Source organism: Chelonia mydas, chromosome 10 (genome assembly GCF_015237465.2).
Source record: "Chelonia mydas isolate rCheMyd1 chromosome 10, rCheMyd1.pri.v2, whole genome shotgun sequence".
Taxonomy (NCBI): Eukaryota; Metazoa; Chordata; order Testudines; family Cheloniidae; genus Chelonia; species Chelonia mydas.
Window position 1 is genome coordinate 65,991,150 of NC_051250.2, and position 20,186 is coordinate 66,011,335.

At 38.5% G+C, this 20,186-nt stretch overlaps 1 protein-coding gene across 2 annotated transcripts in view; it reads right to left on the reverse strand.

Annotated features, from left to right (window-relative positions):
* The window catches only part of BNC1 (basonuclin 1), a 100,587-nt gene that overhangs the window by 12,694 nt on the left and 67,707 nt on the right, over nt 1-20,186 (reverse strand). The window contains exon 1 of one of the 2 annotated variants that reach the window (XM_007066830.4): nt 11,767-12,021. The exons of the other annotated variant lie outside the window; for it this stretch is intronic. Coding sequence (XP_007066892.1) covers nt 11,767-11,775 — 9 coding nt within the window. The 5' untranslated portion in view covers nt 11,776-12,021. Of the gene's footprint in view, nt 1-11,766; nt 12,022-20,186 lie in introns of those variants that run through there. 2 annotated transcript variants of the gene reach the window in all.

The window sequence follows — 20,186 nt, forward strand, 5'->3', positions numbered from 1 at the left end:
AAAAAAAAACTGGAAAAAGAAAGAGGGACTTTTACATGCATGTAAGTAGCTATTAGAAGGGCAAATATAAGTCCCCCCTCAAAATAAAAACTGTATTTAAAAAAAAATCCAGATATTGATGCTTATTGGAAGCATGCTTAGATGTGGCTAGCTCATGAATTGGTCTCTCATCAAACAACAACTCTTAAATCAAATTTTTCTAAACTGACTAAATTTTTAACATTCCAGGTACTGACAGTGCACTCACTGAATAGCAAGGCCTGAAATTTTTTTTAAAACATTTCTTTAAACATGTTTATAAAGGTCTTTTATCCATTCTAGCTGAAGTTTACAAGGGGCTTTTCAGCAAGGAATCTGATTATGGTCTTGTGATGGCGTTCTCCCATCACCGGCTAGAGAAGGGAGAAAACTGCCAATTAGAATGCATGTTCAACATCTGTGGGGTGCTTTGGCTGATTGCCTTCTGGCCAGAGAGGGCACAGCTAGATGAGGATTCACTGGACATCTGGACATTATAAGTAGACTGAAGGACCTCAGTAAGGGGAGGAACTGCAGAAAAGGCAGCACTCTCCTGCAAGGAGAGAATCATGAGGGACAAGAAGGGCTCTTGTGAGGGAAGTCCAGATGGGAGGACTGAGAGGGAAGCTGGCAATCTTGTACCTGGGGAGGGCCAGAAGGACCTTTCTTTTTATGGTTGATTGGAACTTATTACACTGGTCTTTGGAGAAGTGAGCAGGCTAGGCTAAAGGACACAAAGATAAAAGGCAAGCCGGTGTAGGGGAGAGTAAGGGGCCAAAGGGGATACTAGAGGTGCAGATCAATGCAGTGTCATGCCCTGATACCAGGAGGGCTACGTCCATGAGAAGGAACAGTGTCAGGCCCCAATCTTCCATGTGCATAAATGCTCAGCGTGCTGGGAAATGCATCAATGTTAAAAAAAAATTACATACAAACAATCCCCATGAAAAAGAGAAAAATACCACATACTTTTTTTCAATTATAGTCATCTTTGGATTATTTGTAAATACACTAGGTACAGCATTTTCAGAGAGAGGTGATTTTTCAAGTTGCACAGAGAAGAGCAAAATGTAATGTGGTCAGCTAGATTTTAACGTGATTCAACTGAGATTCAAGATCTCAAAAGTTTTCATTCATTATTCAATCTAGTAAAGAAATTTGTGGAAGCTGTGTTTAGATTAGTTCGAAATTAACTAATGTTAACAAGGTTTAATGACTAAAAAACTTATCAAGCATCTAGAATAATATGCTATTCTTTTATAAAGAAACACATAATTACTGGGCTTTAGAATATTTTTGATATATAATTGCTTGATGTGCTTTGTTATCCCACCAACTAGAATGTACACAGAATTTCTTTCTGTAGAAGAAAAGAATAATTTTCCACATTTAATACATGTAAAAATTCAGAAGCCTAATTAAAGGATTGGAAGTACAGATGGAAATTAAAATGAAAAAAAAATTTAAGTGTAATCCTTTCACTCGGATCTTTAATACTTTGTTTCATTTTCTAGAAACATACAGCAGATGTTTAAAGTCTTCTGGTCTTATCAAGGATATTATCATTGCTTTCCAGTTACTCCCTCTTTCCTAAACGTGTCCTTTCCAGAACTATCACCACCCATACAGATACTTTTAAAACTAGTACTGAAGATTTGGGGCCAAATTTGTATCTTGGTTACATCAGCACAACTGAGACAAGAATCTGGCCCACAACTTTTTAGTAAGAATGCATCTTAGCCATTGTCACAAGAGGTATACGTTTATTATCAAAATGAATACTCAAAAGCTAACAACTAATCATTGGAAAGGCAGAGATCATTGCCAAAACATGTCACCTAAATGTAATGACCTCTGACTTTTCTCTCTTGCGATATTGACATGGCTTATGCTTTGTGAGGTTACACTGAAGATCCCTTTTCATATCTCAGTCTTCAGCCTCTGTAGCTAAAGTGAGGCACAAGATAACAAGTTCATCCTGATACTTGGCATACATCTAACATTTGTTTCCTGAAGTTAATACTAGGTGTTTGTGGGCTATGAGTTCACCTTGCAACAGTGGCGACTTTAAAATGAGAATGGCACAAAAATAATAGGAATACAAAACATACCAGTGTGTATGTGCGTGTAGCTAAGAGGAGACTTTTCATCTGTCTCAAGTCTGATTGCACATTCAGAATTAAAATCTAAAAGGAATCTAATTCAATGAGGTTCAGATTTGGAGTAAAAGGAATTTAATATGTGCAAAAACTCTAATGGTTGAGGGACAGATTCCCAGCTCAACCAGCCAGGATATCTGCACTGGGTCATAGTTGCTAGTGCAGGCATAGGGAGAAATAGCAGAATGAGGTCTCTCATTCTCCCATGCAGTTTAGCCTAGTTCATCTCTATGATGCACAGGACAACACTCTGGTTTACTCCCCTCTTAGGGAAGCTGTAGACATCCATCAAAGAGATCTTCTCTATGGTATAAAGCTTCACCTTGCAAAGCTACTTTGGGGCTTTTTGCCAATGCTTGGGGTGCTCTAGACTTTGGCTCTGTCTCATCACTATTCTGTCACCCAGATCACTAACAAAATGGTGTTGCAGATGAAGTGCCAAAGCTTGCATGCCATCAGTGTCTCTTCTGCCATAGATTAGTAGCTTCCCTCCTTGGTCTAAAGGGAGGTGTCCTTGTGGTTTCTGTATGAACTACACCTAATCTGAAAGAAACTTTCAATACTGCATGTGAAATGTGAATTTCAGATCCAGCCCCCTGTGCACCCTATGGAGGGTCTTCCAGCCACTGGACACAAACCCCGAGAAAAAATCCCACTGGATCCATGTAGCCCCCCTGTGGAGCTGGGCTCCACAGAGTACAGGAGATGCGCATCATATGTGGGAGCGAACTGAAACTTGCCCAACTTCTGTGCAATAGAATCTCACCAGTTCCTGTGTAAGAGAGACCTCTGCACCTGTGGAGGAGGGGTTGGTATTTACAACAAAGACAGGGGTTGATCATTTGGTAAATTACCATATTTTTGTTCTCCCCCGGCTAAAATGTGAAGGATTTTATACCTTCATATTAGAAACTGGATAATAAGGATCCATGGAGATTCGGTTCCCTTTTTTGGTTGGTAAAAATAACACAAAAAGTAGGATGTGTGCCTGGTTACCAGGAAATATTTTCCTGCTTATACCTGTTAAACAATTTGCAACATTTAAGGATGTACACATCCTAGTGTGCTTTTAAAGTAACACTGTAAAATGCAAAATCAAAGGTTGATTCAGATCTGATGTCTCTCACGGATTTAAATGAGAGCTACACATGGGGATCTGAGGCCAAAATTGGGCCTCCTATCTAATTTTCTTGTCCTGTATTGCTAATAACTCAGGTTATTACCACTGAAAAGTTTAAAAATCTGATTTTCTTCCCCTGTTTATGGCCGTTTACTTTTACATTTCACTCAGTTTGGACAATCATTGAAATTAGAGGCAAGCACAGCCCTATTAAGTTATTTAGACCATCTTCTTGTCAGTGCAGGACAGTGCCCTACAGCACATTTTAATTTTGCCAAGCAATGAGGCTTCCACCACTTCCCCTGGGTAATTATTTCACAGATTGATAGGTCTCACTGTCAGAAAGCTTTACAAATACTCAGCCTCCATTTTCCTTGTCTTACCTAATAATATTGCTTCTTCCCCGATAATTAATATCCTCATATTTGTAGAGTTCTATCTTATCTGCTTTTATTCAAGCTATATATATTCAACTTTTGCAATCTTTCCTCCAGCGCTTAATTTTTGTTGCTCTGCTAAGCTTCCTACATTTTATCATAACTGACCACAATAGTCCAGATGTTGTCACAAAAAAGCCAGGACTAGGATTTCCCTGCTTTCTTACACGATGATTTTTCTACAGAGCCCAAAACTGCACTGTCATTTTTGGCTGCCATATCACATTGTAAACTTATGCCTAGAATTGGACAAACTATTTGTAGGGAGTAATGTGAATAGATAAAATTCACCCATTTTCTATTTGTTAACCATCTAAGAACAGACTTTAGTAATTCAACTTATTGCATATTATTCACTCAACACTTTGTGTGAGACTGACCTCTGTGAAGAAGGCCAAAATGAGGACCATGTACTGTTCTCGGGTACACTGTAGTGGTATATAGGTCTTGTGCTGGTCCTCTCCACAGTGGTGAATTTTACCTTGTACTGCAGCCCAGGGGTTGTTTGTGAAATATTTGCTCAATATATGTCATTGACCATTTACTATTTATAGTGTGTGACTGGTCACCTAAGTCACATGGTATTCTTGTTTCTCCCAGACTGGATGGCTGAAACCTTTCTATACAGGGGAAAGAATCAAAAAGATTTTGAATCCCTCTTCTAGATCATTAAAGGATTTTGAGGTGGCTGCAGGAATTAAAGGAATGGGCCAGATCCTCAGCTGATGTAAACTAGCATATCTCCAGAAAGTCCATGGTGTTATGCTGATTTACATTAGCTGAGGATCTGGTCTATTAATTAAGACCAGACTTCATATATTGCTCTATGGTCCTCCTCTGGACACTCAGTGTTTATTATACTTCTTTTTTGGGGTTCTTGGTTGAGATTGTTCAGAACAATGCCTCAAATTTAGCCACACAGAATATCAGGGTTGGAAGGGACCTCAAGAGGACATCTAGTCCCACCCCCTACTCAAAGGGGGACCAATCCTCAATTTTTGCCCCAGATCCCTAAATGGCCTCCTCAAGGATTGAACTCACAACCGTGGGTTTAGCAAGCCAATGCTCAAACCACTGAGCTATCCCTTCCCCATATCTTCCCTTAATGATAATCTTCTAAACTGCTCTGAAAATCTCTGCACTTAAATCAGTTTTCAATTCATGGTGTGTTTATATCCAACACAAGTATACTTGTCCATTTCAGATTCTAACATTCATGCACTGGTATCACGTTGTTGTATTTAGGTTCATCACTATGCTGAAGAATATTTAGACTAAAATAAATGAAGCTATTTTCATTGGGGGGGGGGGAAAGAATCCTTAAGATTTCTATTTATATTGGTCCAAATGCTAAGGTTCTAAAGCCCTGCAGGATTTGACACATTATCTTTTTGTTTTATAAACAAAATCTCTCTCTTGGGAAGATATTATGATAAACTGAGAGTACATCTCAAGCATGGATCCTTTAAGAGCCCACAAAAAATGTATCATCAATGCAAAATGAGTACTTTTCTTTTAATGAAAAGAAGACAGCGTAATATAAATTCTCTCATGAATATCCAGTGAACAAGTTTTATAGTGTTTTGACTTGAGAATATACACATGGATATTTTGAACATATACAACTTTTGAGTAACACTCTTTATGATAGGCAAATGTTTTTACAAGGACAGTAGGATGGACTGCATGACCCAAGAGCTTTATTCCATTTTGAACTTCTATGAATATCAGTTCCAGCTGACACAGATAATTTCTGCACATTCTTCAGTAGCAAATCAGTAACAATGTTACAATGCACATTACATAACAGCCCACAATACTGAAATGTACAGACTGTAATACCCTGCAAAATTTAAGCGATTAGGTAATACCCCTTACATGAAGCAGAGAAGTTTCTTTTAAAGTAAATTTATAAGGCAACCTATTTCTTCAGTAGCAAAAGGGTTCAGTGAAATTCTGGTCCGCTGCACAAAGGGCTTTATGCAAGAGACCAGCATGTAGGACAGGGATGGGATAGACTCCTCTTCCCCAAACTGGAGGCAGGCCATGAGGCACATGCAACTTCAACCCCGACTTCAACGACAGCAGAGTGCCTTTGAAAATCCCACCTACACACAAATATTGTCATACCTGGGTGCTGACAGCTGGGGTCCTAAATCCATGATTAGGCTCCTAAATAAATGACCGTGATTTCAGAAGTGCTGAGCAGCCAAGCTCCCACGAAAGTCAAAAGGAGTGGCAGGTGTTCAGCACCTTTGAAAATCTGAGCAAAAAAGCTTTCACGTAGGAAGCTAACTATGGATTTGGGAGTCTAATTTAAGGCATTCAAGTTTGAAAATTTTGGCCAGTCTTGTGACATCACTAAACTCGGCATAAATGTGCATTTTTGGGAGATTACACCCCGTAGGCATACACCTTTCATTCACAATGTTTACTAGTTCTGAGTATATTTTATAAAAGAAGACTGCAGAAAACACAGTTAATTATCTGGATCCCGAGTGTATGCATTCAACTATGGACAATATTTTGTATTTTGAATCAGATAATCAACCGTGACTTCCCTTTATACACCCACAATTTGAGGATACAAGTACATGGAGGTACAATTTATATAATTTGAATGTCTACAAACTAAGTTCTGATTTACATCTGATGCTATCCCATTGCCTTTTGTTGACTTGAACAAGATATACGTCAGTGCTGAATTTAACCCCAAGTATCTCATTTGTGGGTAAAAATTGATGCTCAGATACTGAAATGCTTAAATTGTCTCTGTAATATTTTGTGCCCATAAAATTGAGGATGCAAAGGAAGTCCGGTGCAAGATGGAATTAGTACTGTCTATGTATGTTTTCTATATATGAGCCCAATATTGATGACTCTACTCAGTCAAACCACCCATATGAATTAACTTCAAGGGCTGGAATGGACCTCAGACTTATGGGCCTATAAATGCATACATATACACAGTCACTTTGTTAAAAACTTCTCCTGATAAAATATTGCATTGAAAGCAAATGTCTGCAATAGAGGATTATAAAAAGTAAAGACTTTTTCAAAATTTAATGCAAGCATTCAGTCTTGCTTAACAGCAACGTTAGTAGCTGACGGCTAGGTGTCTAGGACTGAGAGCCTCAGATAGTGCAACTGGGAGAGAAAGTGAATGGAGGAGTTTCTCAAAAAGGTAACATACCAGAAGGCCAGACCTTAATGATAACATAACTTGTGGGATGAAAAACACTCCTCATGCAAGCCATTTACCCTCCAGGGCCCCTCAAGGCAACCTCTGTTAATGGCCACTGTCAAAATAATTACTAAGACAAAAGAAAGCACACACACACGCACGTGGACATACACACAACTGGTACTTTTTAAGCAAAGCACATTGGACAGTAAAGCCCAAATTTGCTGTTAGACCACACGTTTATAGGTACATGATCTTTGCAATTAATCTTACATATTTATCAAGAACAGGTGTGCACTGAACGATTGTTTTCTCAAACCATGAAAAAGATTCATATACTTTTTTATTATCCAATTAGCATAGAACAAAGAGAAGTGGGAATTAGGGCTAGAAACTGTCTCAGTGTCATCATCTCATGGGTATTATTTAAGCTTGACCCTACAACCAAACTGAAATTATTTTCATACATACTGAATCAGTAACAATGTTACAATGCACATTATATAACTGTCCACAATACTGGAATGTATAGACTGTAATACCCTGCAAAATTTAAGGGATTATGTAATACCCCTTACATGAAGCAGAGAAGTTTCTTTTAAAGTAAATTTATAAGGCAACCTATTTCTGGTAGCATAGGAAAATTTCCCACTATATATTCAACAATGAATCACTGCATACTCATTTGACAAACCACAGCTGTTTAACAGTAAAGTTTTTAGTTAAGGATTCTGAGGTAGGGACAGGTCATTGAATTTGAACAATGTGAAAGTTATTAAAATAAACCTGATTGCTTCTCATTTAATGTTATACATAGGATGTTGCATACATACAGTTTGCACATATTTATGTGTACCCTGCATACCTACATATTCAACACCATGTTACACATTGAAGCTAGAGAACCACTAAAGTTTAATTAAAAACCCAAAATCCTAGGTTAACACAAATTTAATGTGTCAAATTTACACACAATAGTTAGGAAATGAAAAAAATATAAATATTAAGTTACCCACATTGCACATAAATGCCCACTTGAAAACGTACAGTAACAGTCTTACTAATATTAAAAAGTTCTACAGATGAGCACTGTAGGTGAGTTAATGTTGCAAAGATAATCTTAACTTTTTCCTTTCTTCACTTCGCTGTTTAAGTCTGCAGCCATAATGTTGTATGGACTTAATTTTTTGCATTTAATTTTTCTCTCATACTTTTAAATATTTATATTTTTAAAAAGGAACAAACACTAACCATGCAATAGACTTTTTTTGCTTTACACAATTTTGCTTTACACAATTCCATAAATTTTAAACTCAATCACACTGTGTGTACACACACACGATACTGTCTGTGATGCTACAAATTTACATAATATTTTGTGCAAATCCACAGCACGCAGGCAGATACGCAATTTAAAAATAAGTAATTTTTCCCTCAGCATGAATGAGACCAATTTTAAAATGACTTCTAACGCTGTAATTTAATACCTATTTTCAAATACACACAGTGACTATTTCTCATTGTGGGCTAGCCACATGTGAAATGTGAAGCCTTAAAGTGTGAGCATTTTTTCATTATCTATGTGTTTGTTAAAAAAAAATCTTAAAGTGATTTTAAGGCATGAAATGGATATTCACTGTTCATAACTCTAAAATGTCTATGGAGATTTCTTCTCCCCCCCTCCAAAAATATTCATCTATGGGCAGAGCTTGAGCATGGAAAGTTTTAGTCCCACGAGAAAGTTTTTTGGAGGCAGTTATGGGCAATTAAAAACAGAGGGGGCTGCAATGAAAGTTGTTTTACCATCTTACCTCTAGCACTTGCTAAGACAAAAATGGTGACTGCAGAGAGAAAACATAACAAAAATAGAGGGCCTGAATCTGCACCAAGAAGCCAATTACAACAGGATAAGGCCCAAAGGACCAAAAGTGCAGTCCTTACTCACTGGGTGTTTTGCCTGAGTAAGGACTTCAAGATTCAGTCCTGAATTTCAGCTTAACTGCATGGTAACATTTACTATATACTAGAATATATAAAAACTGCTTTTAAAAAAATAAAGCATGCTGCAGAAACCATGTTTTAAAATAAAAAGAACTGAGATCTGCTTGCATATGATGCACTCTTAATATTATTTAGATGAACTATTGCTACTTTATTGCTGAAAATATCACCTTAATTTGTGGATTATCTGATTGGAAATGAAATTATACACTCGTATGAACAGATTTTTTATAATATTGTTCAATGTTACTGAGGGTACAAGTCTGCTTTATTCAGGACATTTGGTACCAAAAGGCCCAAACCTGTTCTTGCTGCAGTCAGTAAGATTTCACCTCAATTTTCAGTGAGTGCAGAAAACTTGGAGAAAACTTTTCTGTTATTTTAAAGATGCACATTTCCGGTGGGTATGTATGTGTTTGCGTTTATCATTCTTGTTAAGATATGAAGGAAAAGTACAAGAAGGAAAGGTGCGAAAGATTAAAGAATATGGAAAACATTTAAACATTCTTGTTACAGTTAGTGTTTCTAGGAGTTTTATTTGGGGTCTTCAGAGGAAAAAATAAATTTCCTCATGTATAGGGTTAGAAATGTCTTTCACATTTGTTCACCTATTGCTAAAATATAACTCTGTTTATGAAATACTGTGTCTGTTCACTAATACCAAAGATTAATTCTCACCAAAATGCACAGTTAGGGAAAACTTAGTGGCATGATAAACCTAGTGGTATAAAGACAACGTAATAATATGGGGGTATGCTCTTTGAAAGTCAATTAAATATACTAATGATCCTTTTCAGCTGAAAAAAAAAAACAGGAGGAGGGGGAGCATTCTTCAGCATATACTGGTCTCTTTCTGTCACCATCACCAAAATAAAGAAAAACAACCCACATTATTCTCAGGAATTGAAAATATCCCTGGCATCCTTCATCAGCCTGGAACCAGAAAGAACACTGGGGCTCCCCGAGTCATGTTCCAAGTCATGTTCCCTAAATGTTTGGAACTGAACCCCAGTTTCAGTATTTTAAAAATCTGACTATAGAAATATTGAGACTCTTACCTGAATCAAGTGCCTATGTATTTTTCAGTATGCTGAACTATATTTTTGAAAAGACGTTAAAAATAGAAACGTATGATCTTTTTTCCACCTAGAATTTTATCCTTACAATTAAAGGCTATTAGCTGGCATCCCCTTTAACCGTCAAATTCAGACAGTGGCAGTTCCATAGCCACAAAGAGAAGCAGTAAATGAGAAGAACATGTTACTACACTGCATTTGAGAAAGTTTGGCTCCAAGCTATGCACTGATTAATATCAGATCTCCTTCTTTACTTGCCTCTTGACAATCTTGTCACATCTGGCTGACAAATCCTTACAAGCTTATCCAAACCAAGGCAACCCAGATCATGCTCAAGGACTAGCTTGAAGGAAGCGGCAACACCAGCCATGCACTGATGTGCCATCATGAAACTAATGAAGCTGACTTCACTTGCAGACTGCAGGAACACGAAGAAACACAACATGCCTGAAGGTTTTGCAACATAACACAGAGCTAGCTCACCAAAAGATAAGACAAACAATCAGCTCCTGAGGTTCAAGAAGCCAAGTAGTTACATGATTTTTTTTAAAAGGGATTTATAAAACACTTGAATAGCAAACTCAACCAAATGAACACAGCACAGTCTACCACTCCAGATCAGCCGTGCAATTTAAGTGCTAGTTGCCTTTCAAATAACGATGAGTTTTAAATTAAAACAATGAAAAACAGTTACTTTTATTTTCCCTTTCCCTCTTCCTTTCAAACCGCAAAATCACAGTCACCCATGAGTTCCTAAATTATCCAATCTAAAAGAAACATTTTTTAAAGCAGCTGTCATTTATTACCCATAGCATTTTAAAACACGATTAACCATAGCATGTATATATCAGAAACCCTCTCCATGGGTTTGCAATACGCCGACTCTTCATTTTTAAAACAAGCATTTCTTAAACTGGAGGCTATGGTACTTGACCAATTAATAGAGCAGAAAGTAAAATGCTTTTTCTTTAAACACATCTACCAAAATAGCACTGGGTTAAGTTGACAGTTAATGCCATATTTATTTTTCTTCGTGGCAAAAAATCGTAAGAAATAAAATGAATGTCTTAAATTCTGATTCACTACTTAAGCCTCCTAATTACTTCAAAGTAAAAACTGAAATACAGACATGCAGACTGGATCTCTAAGAAAAAGACTACTGCCTTATTTTTCTGGATGCTGAATAGTGAGCAGTGAATTGTATATAAAGGGCATACATTAGGCTCCAATTTGTGCTAATTCCACTAGAACTTCATAGTGAAATGATATTGTTGTCTGGTCTCCAGTGCATATATACATCACAATAATGATAATGTATTTGCTTAAAGCACTTGGCTCAGAATACATTTAAGTAGCAAATCACAGATTTTATTGCTATTAATGTATATTCAGGACTTGTACAATTAAACATTCTTAAGTATTTATGATTTACGGATGTCACTACTTCGATAGGAAAACAATTATCCAAGCAACGGTTGTTTTATTACAGCCTTCTTAAGATTTTGCATTATTTATTTTCATAGAGCCATAGAGCTGTTCACTATGTATTTCAGGTAGAATAACAGGCTTTTGTAAATAAACTAGCCTAACGCTTCCACAGTTTCTTTAAGTAATTAAGGCAGAAATGGAGAGCTGTGGTTCAAGAATCACTAAAGGTATTATCCAAATCAACACCACCTTAGATTTTCATGTTTCCACAGTACATAGCCACAAGTAGAAGTTGTACAGTGAAAATATACATTCATATACAACTGCAAAGAACTTTCCTTACCTCAGACATTCTTACTGTGCATATGTTTCCAGAGCTATAAAAAACAGGTTCCCATTCCCTCAGCGACTTGTACAAAGAAGTGCTGGAAACACTCCTGTCTGTACAAGTACTAAGGCAGAATCATCACACGCCTCTTTACTCTTGTCTGAATCTGAGCACCTCCAGGTCTGATGTATGCTCAGACTGTGCACAGGGGAGTGAAATAAGATCCTCCCTCTTGGTGTTCTCCAGACCTACAGTACTAAGTTGTGTCTGCATCTCACCTCTGCAGTGAGCTCTCACCTCAATGCCCCAGAGTGGTGTGTTCCAGCATGTCCCTCCAGTCACAGGGCAGCCCCCTCACAGCTGGCTTGAAGAGGCCATGACACTCATCTTTCACAGAGATTTGATCAAAAGGAGTCACAGAGGCTTGAGGCACTCCTAATGCAGTGTGAGGAGATTCTACTCTGCTCTGGCAGCCTAAGTAAATGCATTAAATCAATGAAGCTGACCTAAGGCCTATTACCATTTTCCTCTAAAAATGTACAACTATCTGCAAATAAGCTATGAGGTATTTATTCTTTAAATTACTTATTTTTAGCACTGACATTACATAGTAGGGTTTTTTTCCCCAGACTTGGAAGTGTGGATTATTTATTTATTTATTTAGCATTTGCAGGTCTTAAATGTTAATTCATTTTAACTGGAATCTGTTTTCTTTTAAAAAAAGCTATATTGATTAAAATTTCTCCATCAGCTTACTTTTCAGGAAGATTAATTGAGTTTTACTTCTTTTTATGAACACAACATAAAGGTCTGAAAGACTTTGATAAAAATATACCAATTGGAGATTTCCGGTGGGTAAAAATATGAGCAATAAAGAGGAGCAGAGAATTAATTACCATAATTGGGCCAAAATCTGTTCTCAGTTACCCACATGTGGGGTTGTACGCAGGTGACATAGAACAGAATTTTGGTCTCCTAGTCATCCCTCATCTGATAAATTTTATTCCTTGAGCTGTTAGGATTCCAACTGTCAAGAAACAGGAAGCAAAAATAAATGAAAATTAAATAAAAATAAATACATTGTCAATCCCATTCTCTGAGTGCCTGTTCTGCCTCCTTTATATTAGTTAGTATTTCCTATAGAGACAAATTGTGATATACATGGACAACTCACATTGAACTCAAGGGGAATTTTTTATGAGCATCTGAGGATAATATTTGCCGAGGAGGAGATTTGTACCCCCATACTAGAGACAGCAGGAAGTAGGATGGTTGGGGAGAGAAGTCAGCTAAGGTAACAATTACTGACAGGATTTTCTTCCTTTAATTGTATTTGTTATTTGCTATAGGTGTGTATGATGTTTTACAGACAGAACCTGATTCGGATCTCACTTACTACTGGTATAAACACAGCATAACCCCATTGGAGTCCATGGAGTATACCAGCATAAAAGCAGTGTGAGATCAGAATCAGCTCCAAGATCTCACAGTGAGGTGCACATGTTCCTCTAAGTCTCTGCTTTCCAACACCCCATGATGTTTCTCACACTGAACTTTAACAAGAACAGAAAACAGTGAGGGAGATTTAGCTTCAACCACTGCCTGCTGGTCATTTTTGACAAAGAGTATCTGTGTCTGAACAGTCAACTGCTTAGGGCTACATAGGTACATGAGGCTGCTTGTCTTCAATTTCAGGGCACTTAACAATCTATCCCCCTCTACCTATTTTCTCTCATTCACCAGTGAGATTTAGACTTCTGCCTCTGCTTGTCCCATGATGCCATTCTCCATCACCCACTTGTTATATTTTCAAACAAGAACCTTCATGTTTTCTCCCAAGCTGCCCCTCACCCTCAGGAGAAGCTCCTCATAAACATCTGCAAAACATACACATTATCTTCCTTCACAACCCTCCTCAAAGCTCTCCTTTACCTTGATGCCTATAAAAAACTTGACAATAGTTAGGCTTCTATTACCAATGCTGATACCATTGCCTGTCAAGCTGACCAGTATTGTTTCATTGGCTATGTCTACACTGCAATGAAATACCCGCGGCTGGTCTATGTAAGTTGATTTGGGCTACAAGGCTATAAAACTACAGTGTAAACATCTGACCCTACAGTGGGGGGCCATCCCAGAGACCAGGCTCCGCAGCCCAAGCCCAGCTGTCTATGTTGCAGTTTTATAGCCTGGCAGCCTGAGCCCCATGAGCTCGAGTCAGCTGATGCAGGCCAGCCATGGGTGTTTAACTGCAGTGTAGACATACCCATTGTTATTTTGTACTCCCCCATCTGTCTGAGGGCTCCTAGGTACTATGGTTATACAAACAATAAATAATAATAATTAGTCTTGAATTGCCATGGGTCTACATAGAGATTCCACTGGAACGTCAGCCCCTCAGAGAATGCCCTTTGATAGTTACTGTCAATGTCTGTCAGCTTGTAAGCTGTGTGGAAAAATAGTTTCTTAACCAACACAAAACAGCAACCACAAAGTTGTGATCAGCATACTGTTAGCTAACCTGACTCTTCAACAGCTGTCTTCTAACATGATACAATTCTGTTATGAAGACAAAGTCTAACCACATGTTCACTATTGTGTGTGTCTTTGTAAAGCCAATGGCCTTCCTTATTAGTAAGACCATATTTCATTCTTAATTTAATAAGCAGCAATGCAGAACGTCATACCAGGGATGTGTCTACCTCATTGACAATTCTTCAACAAAAGCAAGAAGAGTGGTTTAAGATTATATAAACTGCCAGGTGGCCTGAATTTATTTCAAAATGATAAGTGATTAAAATTTAGATCTGTGGCAAGCTGTTCTCCCCTCTAGTCAGCTCAGAGGAAGAAACTCTTTCTTAACTATTTGCCACTCACCTGGTAGAGATTCAATTCTCATTACAGAATTGGCAAACTAGCTATAGTGAACCATTTCTTTGACTAATTTAGCTTTCTCTGTTCATGTATTATCCACAATCAGATTTTGATTTTTTACACATTTTTTTCATTATACAGAATTGTTCAGTGAACACTTTGTGTGAACATATTCTGGCCATGTTCTTTGCAAACTATCCACTATGACTAGGTCAGTGGTTCTCCAACTTGTTACTGTCTGGCCCCATTGCAGTCTAAGCAAATGAGCTCTGGCTGCACCTTCACATGTGCTAGTGACAATATCCATCTTGATATCAATGTCTATTGAAATGATAGAATATTAACATATTTATGTTACACATAACACATTTATAATAGTTTTTCGTCATATGTTTCAGTGAGATGGACAAGCTTGTTTTTGTGCAGCGATTATCCAGCTATGTAAAAACTAAGACAAATGGAAACTGGGGAAAGTCTTGCAAAGCTCCGCTGAAGAACAGAGATTAAAGGGGATACAGCTGTGGAGGGAAAAAGTGGGGGAATAAGGAAGTGTGGTCTAGGGGGTAGACTACGGGACTCAGAGTCAGGAGGCCTTCATTCTAATCTTGGCTCTGCTACTGACCCGCTGTTTAGCCTTGGGGAAGTTATTTCACCTCTTTCCCCTTCTCCCATTTTGACTTGTCTATTTGAACTGTGAGCTCTTTGAGGCAGGGGCTGTTTATTTGTATGCACAAAGCTCAGTCCAGTGGGTTGAGGTCTTTAGGTGCTAACATAATACCAACAGTGATAATAGGTATGTGGAATCAAGGCATAATGGAGGTTCAAGGGGAGCTCCTTTCTTTCCAGCCTAGTCTCTTTGAGTCTCTGCCCCAGCCTATTTCCCCCTTTACCCTACCCTCTTCCCCATCCCGTGGCTCAGCCTGTACATTCAGTGCAGCACAGGAGGGTTTATGAGTATGTAGGTCACAAGGTGAAGTGCTTGAATTACTTATTTATAGCAAAGAGAAGAGCTCCTATTGGGGAGCTGGCTGGAAGGCTGTTGCTTTTGCTCTAGTTTGGTTGTTTTTTTAAGGATATCATCATTGCTTTTGGGACTGTGTAGGTGCAACACAAAGACAGACCCAGCACCGAACCCCAGACCCCAACACCGTGGAACTTGTAGGTGTTTGAGATCCAGATCCAGATCTGAAGTTTGTGGCTTCATCTTATTGATAGAAAACCCCCCCCCCCCAATGCTTTGATTACGCTGAGGGGACAGAACTGGTCTAACTGCTGCAGCTGCTTTTTGTATTCCAATGAGCACCTATTTTCTCATCTGAGCGCTGCCTGTCTCTCATTCCTACTGCTGGAGTTTGCTGCAGTGATGTTGACCTTTGCGTCATGCCTGCTTGACCTAAATTCCATCACATGCCCGGTGTCCCTCTTATTTAACTCAGTGCTGGCAAAGATCCTGGCACTTATCTTATCGTCTGCTGACTCGTTGCCTTGGGGAGTTGTGTGGGTTAGACATTTCACCTCACAACAGCCATGAGAAGAGAGTGGTCAGTCTGCAGAGCAATGGGTCACTTTTAGGTGAGGGAAGTATGACAGGGATAAGAGAGTTGTCACACTACAGTGTGGTTCAATACTGAAGGAACACAAGAAGTTGGTGAACAGGAGTTATAGTATTGTGCAGTGAAGGATACAGGAGCAAAGACAGCGGAGAGTTTCTTCTGTGACAGGGATCAGTAGCAACAATCTGCTGCATAATAAATTTGTCTGCCTCTCTAACCCTCCCTCCTCACCAACAGTACACAAAAGGAACATTTCACAGATGGCCGTTGTATCACTTTTGCTTGAGATTTTGTGAAATTTCAAGTGAAAATTATTTCCCTCTCATTCATGTGCATGCACGCACGCGCACACACAGATTTTAGCAAAGAGCAAAACTGAACTGCTTCTCTGAAATGTGAGGCAGACAGGTGAAATGTCAGGGGTACAAACCTCACCCAGAACAAAATGGTGACAATTTTCAAGCTACATTTTATGTAAAGTGTCTGAGCCCTTTTGCATAGTATTACTCAAACTGTGAACTCTGTGCCCTGGGGTCAGTCTGAATGAGGCTGGGGTGGGTTTGTTTTTCAGGTAGGGGGAAGTCAGTGAAGTAATCTGCAAGAGACAGAATAGGAGAGAAGGCGTGAGGGGGCTTTGAACCTTGAAACAAAGAAAACATATTCACCGTACTGGAATACTGAAGAAGAGAGAGTGAAAGGTGAGTGAAGGCCCAATAATGAAAGAACTCTTTTTTTCTGCACTGATGAGAATTTAGGCCCTTGACTTTAAACAAGAGTTGAGTAAAATTTTTGGCTGAAACTTTTTTTGGTAAAATTTTTTTTCTGCAGATTTGTTGACTCTGAAATAGTTCATTAGTTCATCTTGTTTCCAACGAACTGTTTGATTTTGGGGGTGTGTGGGTGGGCGGCACACAAAAACAAAACAAAAAATTCCAAAAATGTCAAAATGTTTCAATTTTTTGATCTGAAGAAATTTTTTGTTTCAAAATTTCCTTCAACTTTTTTTTTTTGGTTTAAGTTAAAAATACTCAAAATTGAAATGAAATGTTTAGTTTCAGGTCAAACAAAATATTTTGTTCTACCCATAAGGATTTCTTTTTTGGTGTGAACTGCTAGCAAATGAAAAAGTCATTTATTCAAACAGCTTGATTTTAAACGCAGTTAGGGACCCAAGTTTAAATAGGGTTCCAAACACAATGGTTTCTAGCAATCAGACTAGTCTGCATGCACTGGGACAAGGACTAACATGCTAGCCTCAGAGAACACACTTTTAAAACCACTGTTTTAACTAGAGATGGGCTCATTTGTGTCACAACGTATGCAGATAGCTCCTAACTTTCTCAAAAGTGAGGAGGGTTCTCCTCCTCAGCTCCATCTCCAGTTTTATGTTACAATTTTCTAAAGCACCAAATTGCTTTAGGAGCCCAAATCCTATTCTAAAAAGTGTCTTAGGCACTTAGAAGACTTGCAGTGAGATACAGGCTCCTAAGTCCCAACATCACTTTTGACAATGGGACTTGGTTTCCTAAGTCATTTTACATGTGTTTGAAAATTTTGCCTCTAATGTTGTTTGGCTCCATATTCACAGCGACCAGTCAAACTGAGTTCACAGCTGTTGTAGCTTGAACCACATATAAACTGATCCCTATCTTGCTTTAAAGCCGTGTGTACATGGGGCTCAAGAACATGATAAAGTAGGGAGCTTGTTTAATATTTAGTTACTCTGGCACCCCCTCCAAGGCTATGATTTTCAGGCAAGTGTTTGGTACATTAGTTATCTTCACTGCTAATTTGTATTTAAAGTAATAAAGTGTGAGTTAGCCGTTATGGTATTTAAAGAAGATTCAGATCTGGTGCCCAATGAAGGGCTAGTATAGGATTTGAACCCACAGTCTTTTGGCTAATATGAAAAAGTCCTATCAATTAGAGCTGGGTAATAAGTGATTTTTCAGTTCACTGGTAGTTTTGAAAGAAAAAAAAAGCAGGCTAGCGTGTGATTCTCACGCTCTCTGGCTCAGTGACTAGTCAAGTACTTTATACAAAGTGGAACAATTTCATCAGGAGAGCCTTGCCACAGGATAGCTCAATGGATAGGGTACTCTCCTGCAGTGCAGGAGGCCTAAGTTCAAATCCCTGCTCCACATCCGGCAGAGTAGGGAATTGAACACAGGTTTCCCACATCCCAGGTGAATGCCATGACCAATGTACTAAAGGATATAAGAAATATACCACCTACTCCTCCAGCTGGTTTGTGATGGCGCCTAACTCCCCAAAAATGTTTTTGGCGAAAACTGTTTAACCAATTTGTGTCAAATCTGTGACTCGTTTCAGGTCAACCAAACTGCATTTTTCAGCAGGTCAACTATTCGTCTGAAAAATCTACTCGGCTCCACTGTCAATTGAAACACATCATTTTCCATTCTTCTCCACTAGCCCCTCAACAATTAAAAGTACTTTCAAAAAAGGCAGGAGAGCAGAAGTTACATAATGGCATTTTTGGGGAGGATAGGAAGAGTAAACTAAACTTATCTTTATGCATTTCCCTTTAATGTGCACTTTTAAGACCTGCCTTCTCACAAATCTTGTAACTTAACAATTTACAAAATTTAATTGCTAACAGCATTACAGAAGAATCTACTTTGTTGAGTTGCAGCTTCCAACAACATATGTCTCCTACAACAAATCAGTTTTGATACTGACATTTCCCAGAGGTGCGGCATTTAATCCTCAAATTACAACACAAGTTTTAACAGGCAGGATTTGTCTGTCAGTAAGAGTTTAGTAATTAACAAAAAACCTCTTAACTCTAATGGCCTATCAAAAATACCAGTAAGTTAAGTTACACTAAACCAGGCATACAATTGGAACAGACACTAGCTTGGTGATTCTTTTTGCAGTATCTAATTAAAAGCATCCTAGACAGAATGCCAGAGACACTGCATTGTCATAAAAGGAAGAGTCACCAACCCTGTTTTTATCTCTGGGCTAGAAGGTGTGACACTGGGCTAATGGGTGTGCCAAAGTCTGGGCAGAAGATTTGTCACAAAACTGGGAACAATCAAGGTACAGATAATTAAAAAAAGAAGGGTGGGTAGTATGGTACCCTGAAACCTTAACACTGATATTGCACCAGTAAAGGTGATGCAAGCCCAAATCAATATATCTCATAATGGCAGACACCTTGCCTACAGAAACAAGCCTCATTCATTTTCACAGCTTCCAGTGTTTCACTGGGATTTTCACTCTGTTTAGTACCAGTTAGTGGTTTTATTACGTGTTTAAAGCATGGAGTATAATAGCCAGTGAGTAACATGCCAGCAATGCCAATGGTGGCAATTTTGCTTTGTTTCATGGGAGTGTTAGAATATTACACAGATGACTACAATGTGTCTCAGTGGCAGACTGATAAAATGAATGAGACAAGTATTTTGCCTGCCTAAAGCGTTGCCAAAATTTAGTCATAAAGTCATGTAGGTTTTCTTTTAGCGACAGGTTAAGCGTTTGTTATGTAGGTAGCAAAAAGGAAGCAAACCGTTAAACATTCCTTTTTAAAATGAAAAATTTTGGTGGAAAAGTGTTAATATGAGAAGAACTAGCAACAATTGCAGCAGATTTTTGCAAGCCTTTTCGCATTTTAATCTGAGTTGGTTGCAGTGATCACATAGTTCTGATTTCCTGACTGGACAAGCCTATCAGCCATTTAAATTTTTTTAAATCAACATTTATTATGGATGGGCATTACCAACTCCCACACACAATGAACACCAATCTGCTTTCAGATCAGGCTTTGTGCTTGCGCCAGGGCTACAGGTCTTGCTTTCCCTCTCCAGAGCAAGTCTCTATCCAGTTTCATAACCCTTCTCCCTGGTTGGGCAGCAGATGTTTTTGATGGAGTTTTACACGTACCCATAGCACAATGACATTCGGACTGATTTTCAAAGGAGTGTAAGGGAGTTAGGTGCCTGACTCCCACTGAACAGACTCCTTTGAAAACCCCCAAGTCACTAA